Source organism: Phalaenopsis equestris, unplaced genomic scaffold (genome assembly GCF_001263595.1).
Source record: "Phalaenopsis equestris unplaced genomic scaffold, ASM126359v1 Scaffold001037, whole genome shotgun sequence".
NCBI lineage: Eukaryota > Viridiplantae > Streptophyta > Magnoliopsida > Asparagales > Orchidaceae > Phalaenopsis > Phalaenopsis equestris.
In genome coordinates this window covers 67944-76053 of record NW_018165476.1, presented here as the reverse complement: position 1 = coordinate 76053, position 8110 = coordinate 67944, and the positions used below count along the sequence as shown (strand labels likewise).

Below are 8110 nucleotides of genomic sequence, written 5' to 3'. Positions count from 1 at the left end.
GTTACTGTAAGTCTAAGGTATATACAATCTGGTAAATAAAAATAGTGCAGTTCATCCCCTATAAGAATGAAGTTGGCAGCCATGCGTCAGATGCAAACTGGTGCAGTAGCATCATCTGACAGTGTTCTGTCTCAGAGGATGGACATGATGGGATCCATTCAAGATGGCTCCCCAGGGTCATCTATAGACAATATAACCCATGAACCATGGATTCTAGGAAAATGTATCTCCTCAATACACCTTCTTTTATAGAGATCTTTAGTTGTTGAAGTTGCAAGCTTGGAGAGGGCATCAGCTCAGGTGTTATGCTCCCGAAGTATGTGAATGAGCTGACATGTTTCAGTTTGGTTAAGAAATATTTTTACCAGACTGAGATACTGTACTAGTTGTAAGTTATTAGCATCAAATTCTCCTTCTACTTGGGATGTGATGAGTTGAGAATCATTGTAGATAATCATATTTCGTACTTCACAATCAATGGAAAGCTTTAATCCAGCAACAAGTGCTTCATGTTCTACAACATTATCGGTGGCTGGGAATTTTAAATGAAGTCCGTATTCTAAAATGACTTGCTTTGGGGAGATGAGTAGTATTTATGCACCAGCTCTTTAGTTTCTGGATGCTCCATCTACGTATAGTGTCTACTGAGGTGACCGTGGAAGAGAAAATATTGGTTCATCAGAGGTAGGCACTGTACATTCTACCACAAAGTCAGCCAACACCTGTGATTTGATGTTTGGTCGTGGTAAATAGCGGATGTCGAATTCTCCCAATTCTACTGAGCATTTAACTAATTGTCTAGATGCTTCTGATTTTTGTAGGATAGCCTTCAAAGGGAGTTGCGTGTAGACGCTGATAGTGTGAGCCTGGAAGTACGGACAAAGTCTCCTTGCTGAGAATACCAAGACTAGCGCAATCTTGTCTTCCCTCGGACATCGACTTTCTGTGTCAGAGAGAATCTTGCTAACGTAGTATATTGGCTTCTCAATTGAATTTTCCATTCTGATAAGCACATAACGTATTGCATGAGGTGAAATAGCCAAATAGATTTATAACATCTCTCCTTGGACGGGCTTTGAAAGGAGGGGCGGTGAAGCCAAATATGTCTTGAGTTGCTCAAAAGCAATTTGACAGTCATATGTCCATTGAAAACCAGTGTTTCGAGCACTTCTAAGTATCTTGAAGAATGATAGATACTTATTCCCAAAACGAGCTAAGAAATGAGATAGAGTGGCTAAAATAGAGCGACGACCATTCAAGTCAAGCGTTGCACCTCCTTGATGTTCCATGGGGGCACCATATCTCTCAGTGCCTTGATTTTTTTCTATGTTTGCCCCAATTCCACGATGGGTAACCAAGAATCCCAGAAACTTTCTTGATGTGACTCCGAGAGCACATTTAGTCAGGTTAAGTCGTAAATCGTATTGACAAAAGAGTTGGAAACACTCCTCCAGATGAGAAATGTGTTGGGATGCTTCCAAACTTTTTACTAACATGTCATCAACATAATCCTTCATTGTACGCCCAAGAAGGTTTTTGAAGACCTTGTTCATGAGTCGTTGATAAGTTGCACCAGCATTTTTTAACCCGTATGGAATAATCTGATAACGGTGTAAGCCCTTATCTGTTTGAAAAGAGGTGGCCTCCTCGTCCATTGGGTTCATCTTTATTTGATTGTATCCTGAGTATGCATCCATAAAGTTTAGCATATGATGTCCAGACACGGTATCGAAGATTTGGTCTATGCGCGAGAGGGGAAAACTATCCTTCGGGCAAGCTTTATTGAGGTCTTTATAGTCGACAAATATTCTACATGAACCATTAGTTTTTTTCACCATGATGATATTGGCCAGCCATGCAGGATGATGTACTTCTCATATGGACGTTATTTCAAGAAGCTTGCTGACTTCTTGTTCATTAGCTTGTAAGCGATCTGGGGCAAAATTGCGCTTCTTCTGGATGACCGGTTTAAAGGTATGGTCTACCTTTAAAAAGTGCATGATTATTTCAGGGTCAACTCCAGACACGTCGACCAGAGTCCATGTAAAAATGTCTTGATTCCTTTAGAGAAGATCTACATACTTCGACCTTTGCTCATCAGAGAGTAGTGAACCAAGGTGCATTGTTCTCGAGGGACGTTCGTCAGAGAGTGAGATTTAAACCAAGTCTTCCATGGGAGAAGCCCGTTGAGATACATCTTCATCTCGAAGATTGAAATTCTTAATGCTAAGTGTCATTGACGGGTGTGACTGAGCTTGTTTGAGGTAGCATGATTGTGTTGTCTGTTGATCATCTCGCACAACGTCAATCTCTGTTGAGGTTGGAAACTTGATCTTCAAGTGTGTTACAGAAGTCACGATGCCAAAGATTGATTGTAGTGGTCTCCCGAAGATGGCATTATATGTCGATTCTGATTTGACAATGATGATCTTGACTGAGTGGGTTATATGTCGAGAAAAATTTTCCAAGACAACATGGAGATTTATTGTTCCCTCAACCCTCATTGGTCGATTATACCATATAATGGTCCGGATGCAGGTTGAAGTTTTTCCTTTGTCAATCCCAAACTAAGGAAAGTTGAATAGAACAAGACATCGACAGTGCTCCCATTGTCGACCAGGATCCTCTTTACGTTATATGAGGGCTCGACAATCTTGCGCTAATGACGAGAGGATCTCGGTAGGGGACTTGAACTCCTAAGTCAAAATCATCAAAAGTGATAGGCTCAGGGCACAATTTCTTATGCATTGGTTCATCAGGTACAGTGATAAGAACTTGATCAGTTAGCAATGGGCCTCCAACAATTGTTTGAATTCCGCCCCATGTTGCTGCCTTTGTGTATTTTGCCCCCCAGTAGGAGCATTATCGGTACCGGCTAGTTTATTTTGTACAAATCGACCAAGATATCACTATTTAATTAACCTTTCAATCTCTTCTTTGAGCTGCTTACACGCTTCAGTGGAGTGGCCACGACTTCGATGAAAATGACAGTATTGTTCTTGATTCCTTGAGTTAGGTTTTATGGGGAACTTAACAACTTGCTCATCTTTGATGGCCATTAAGACGTTAACACATGATGTGTTGAGCGGTGTATATTCTTTCTTAGGTCGATAATCACTCCGCTGCCCTGCAGGTTAAGGAAGGAGGTCGCGATTCCTTTGTTGTTCGGACTTTCTCCATTGTGAAGGTTTATTATTATCTCCAGTGTTATTATTGCATTTTCCCCTAAATTTCTCGAACTTCTCTTTATGTGGGTTGATGGCCTCATCCGCAGTGATTTGAGCCTCAACACAGTGGATAAGGTTAACATAAGAACAAACTGTCTCCCGCATCAGTGATAACTAAAAAGGTCCTGGGCAGAACCCCCCAAGGAAGAGTCCCCTTAGTAACTCCGGATCCACCCTCGGAATCTGACGGGCTTCAGCAGAAAACCTGCGAAAGTAGTCATTGAGCGACTCTCCTTCACTTTGATAAATATCCGAGAGATGGATGAATCCTTGATGATCCTTGGATTTGTGATGAATTACTCCGCGAACAGTGTGACAAGCTTGTTAAAGGTGTTTACAGTATCCCTTGGCAGAAAGTAGAACCAGGTTTGAGCTTGTCCTGTAAGAGTAGGCGGGAACACTTAACACAGAAGCACATCAGAGGCACACTGAATAATGATCAATATGCTCGTATGGGTCTCAATATGTTTGTAGGGGTCGGTTATCCCTTCATATGTATCAATGTTCGGAAGCTTGACGCATGTTGGGATGAGGTTTTGGAGGACTGCATCCTCTAAGGAACAAGATTTATAGATGTTACAGTGAGCGTAGAAGCATCCTTTTTCTCTAAGGGGAACTCTTCCCGGACAAGGTGTCGTAGTTCATTAAGAATGACATTATTTAGAATGACAGAAAAATGTGGTGATGTCGAGTGATCTGCATGAGATGGATGAGTGAAACTTGCGGTATCTAGGAGTTCAACATCACGACCTGATAGGGGATGTGTTCCTTCTTGAGGAGGCGGGGCTGTACGAGTTCCTCCGAGCAATATGTTTCTTATATGTCGTGGAGTTAATAGTAAACAAATTTCATCCAATGGTGCAGACAGCGGTTGTTGAGCCCCACGCAGGAGCTATAAGATCTCTAGTTGAGACTCCTCCAGTCTATACATTCAATCTTCTATTAAAGAACCCAAAACACCTTCATTGGTGGAATAGCGTCTTCCAGGGCGGGAAGATGAAGAAGCGTGCCGCCCTTGGCTACGTGACTGCTCCCTCGAACGATGGGTGTTGGAGCAGGATGATTTGTTGTCACGAACATTGTGTCTGGTGGCCATGTAGTTAACCGCGTAAGTATTTTAGTTGTGGGATCAAAATTTTCCCGCATACGGCGCCAAACTGATGCATGCTGGAAAATTTGCGACGGTAGAGTAATGGATTATCGTCTTAGCGTTGCACGATGATTCAAAACACACTCAGATGAAAAGGGAAACAACCTGTGATGACACCAGAAGGTTTTACATGGAAAACCCGTAAAGGGAAAAGATCACGGGGCCTGAGCCAATTGTAAAAATCCACTATAGGTTGATGATTGCAGAGGCCCCTTGTCCCACAGAAGGGAAATAGTTACTAGTTTTCTAAATTACAACGTCAACTGACAGCGTCTAGTCAATGATGGTCGACGGTGATCGACGGTAGTCAACGACAATTGATGAAGATCGATGGTGGTCGACGAGAGTCGATAACGATTGATGGTGGTCGACGGAGGTCAGCAGTGGTCTACGGTGGCCGGCGGTGGTCGCTAACGGTCGGTGGTCTTTGACGATCGAGGATGACATAGATGATGTTGGACTTGAGCTTCTTCTCAAAGTCTCAAGTTCTCTCTAGCCCCCTCCCTCGTGTGAGGGGCGAGCATCTATTTATAGTGTTCTGGGTGCAATTAATGCATAAATACGAACCATTTTGATCGGACGGTTCGGAGAGCTTCCCTCAATCAAATGACATTTGATGGACATTTGAGTGTTTTAACAATGTCAGAATTAAGTAATCTTAGGCTCATTAAATTCGTTTTGTCGAGACGCTCGATTCATATATGAACTCGCTAGATTCGACATCCGTTTGATCTTCCAAATGCCTCTGGAAATCCTATAAGAGTGATTTAACGATTTGATCTAGACTTAATCTGACTCAGATTGAACTAATTTTTATATCATTAATTCCGTCTCATCGAGCCGATCAGTTTGACTATAAATTTACTGAAATCGAAGCTCTTGATTACTTCTTATCAAGATTTAAATATTTCTTGCTCAAAATATTGCTTAAAGAATCGTGTCGGATGATGAAAATTTGTTGGTGGAGTATCACTGACATAGATATGTTAACTTAAAATTTAAGTGTCATATATATAAATAAATAGGAATTAAGTGGCATGCATGCAAATCTTCCACACATTTATCAAAATTTTTAATTATATGATACAACATTAACAACAAAGCCAGTAATACATTAGTCAAAACAAACCAAAAATATCAACCAAAAGTTTGTGACTCAATAAAATTTATTCTAATAATTAGCCATACTATTTTTAAAATTTAAAAAAAAAACCCATAAAATTATATCAATTTTCTATTTTCACATGGAAAATGGCCGTAGCAGAAGCAAACCTACTCTAAAGATACAAGCCTCTGTCAATTGAAAAATGTGAAAATTATATATTTAAAAAAAAAAAGGGGACATTTACATACATACCACACAATTCCTATGCATTTACATATCTAAAACCTAAACTTTCATATTCACACATACAACATCCAAATCTTTTTAACATCACATAAAAAAGTATCATTATTACAAATTACTTAACGAAAAAATATTACAACAAGACGGATTGCAATAGTTAAGAATATTCCGCCGTGTTATAAGAATATTTCATCTGCGTTATTTGTAAAAAATGAAGTGTTATTCGAGTATTATATGATATTATTCGATTATTTTGCGATGTTATTTGAATATTCTCAAGCGTTAATTTCGTGTTATTTCAATTTCAACTATGTTATTGGAATAACACAACCCCAAATCAAGTAACGCGAGTGAATATTCCAGGAACACTTCAGCCCCAAAGCATGTAACACGGAAGAATATTCCAATAACATCATATAATACTCGAATAACACAGATAAAATATTCCTGTAACACAGCAGGATATTCCTAACTATTGCAATTCGAACGCAACTCTACGTTCGGAGTCCTGATGTAATATTTTTCCTTAACTTAAAAAAAGAAAATGAAATATACCTTTCATGCACAAAGTGTTATTAATATAAATGGACATTTACCTATTTACCTACCACTCAATCCCTTGCATTTAATATTTCACATCACATTACAAAATATCAATATTTTAACCTTCAGAAAGTACATATATGCAAAAATTAAAATGTAGGGGTTAGATAATGTAAATGCCAAGAAATTAAGTGATATGCATATAAATCTTCCAAAAAAGAGAGAGAGAGAGAATGATGCCCAAAAAAGAAGAAATCTTACAGTGAAAAAAAATGATAAATGAGGAAGGTTCAGGGCACAACATGATAAATATTTAGCCAAAATAAGTTTTAAAAACATTAGATTTTTGGTTTAAATTTAGAATAATATATGCTTAAGCAATCAAAATTTATATTGTATACAGCTGACAATAAATTAAATTCTAAGAAGAAGAAGAATCTGACTCCTTATTCTTCCAATGGATTGTTGATCTCACTTGCGAGCCTCCAGCTTTTTCTGCTCTTTAGCTGGGAAAATATAAACGTGGAATAAAAAACCACATCAGAAGTATGAATAAACTGGACATAAATGTAAAGAAGAAGAAAGTGGATTCAAAATGTTGCAAGAGATTGAAAATCAATGGTTTTGGGCTGATTTGATTGGTGCAACAGAGGCAAAATGTTAAATTATTACTAAAACAAAGGTAATAAAAAGGATAATTATATACAAAACACTAAAAATATTGTTATCTATTAAATTAGCACTCTGTGATGTTTTTGAACAAAGCCGATGCATTTATGCATGCCACTATCAAAACCATTGAGAGTTTGATAGAAACGAAAAATATGGGTTTGGGTTTAATTGTAACTATGGGTGATCAAATTATTAAAAGGTGTAAATTATTAAAAGGTGTGAAAGTTTTAAATATCTCGGGTCTATTGTTCAAAGTGATGGTGATATAGATGAAGATGTTATTCATATAATTCACGTTGGTTGGTTGAAGTGGAGGAATGCATAGGGCCTATTGTGTGATAGAAAAGTACCGCTAAAACTGAAAGGGGAATTTTAGAGGATAGGGATAAAATCTGTAATGCTCTATGGCGCTGAATCTTGGCTTTTAAAAGAGAAGCCTAAAATAAAGTTAAGTGTTGCCGAGATGAGAATGCTTAGGTGGACGAGTGGCTTGACACTTTAAGAGACAATATGCGAAATGAATATCTGTGATAGGGTTGGTGTAGTTCAATGGCGAACAAGATTAAAAAGAATCGTTTTAGATGGTTTGGTCACATTAAACGTCGACCATTTGATGATCCGGTTAGGAGAGTAGATGTTTTAGATTCAACTTATGTTAAGAAAGACAGAGGTAGACCTAAAAGGATTTGAGCGTGTTATATAAAGAATGATCTTTATTTAATAGATTTAAAGGAAAATATGACAATCAATAGGACGCAATGGAGAAAAAGTATTCATGCAACCGACCCCACTTAGTGGGATAAATGCTTGTTGTTGTTGTTGTTTAATTGTTATTTTTGATATTTGAGTGAGAATTTGAAAAATGGATGAAAAATGATGCAACATTTTCAAATAGCAATGTTTCAAGTGCTATGTATGCAATTGCTCCTAAAAAAATGATAATTCCTATAAATTATGGTCGACAATTGAATTAATTTCTTCATGGATTGAGCTATTATGGAGAATTACATACACAACACAGAAAAATATTGCTATTTAACTGACATTCAGGTAATTTTTTGAACACATTTACACTTTCCACAATCAAATCATTGAGAAGTTGATATTAGTGAAAATATAATTTAGAGCTTTATAGTGAATTTTGATATTTAAGTAAGAACTTGAAAAATA

The 8110-nt window shown here is 37.9% G+C and overlaps 1 protein-coding gene across 1 annotated transcript in view; it reads right to left on the bottom strand.

Moving 5' to 3' along the window:
* Nucleotides 1-6641: 6641 nt before the first annotated feature.
* LOC110032840 (28 kDa heat- and acid-stable phosphoprotein) overlaps nt 6642-8110 on the bottom strand; it is a 39199-nt gene continuing 37730 nt past the window's right edge. The window contains exon 8 of the mRNA XM_020736606.1: nt 6642-6774. Within this exon, the coding sequence (XP_020592265.1) occupies nt 6740-6774 (35 nt within the window). The 3' untranslated portion in view covers nt 6642-6739. The remainder of the gene's footprint in view (nt 6775-8110) is intronic.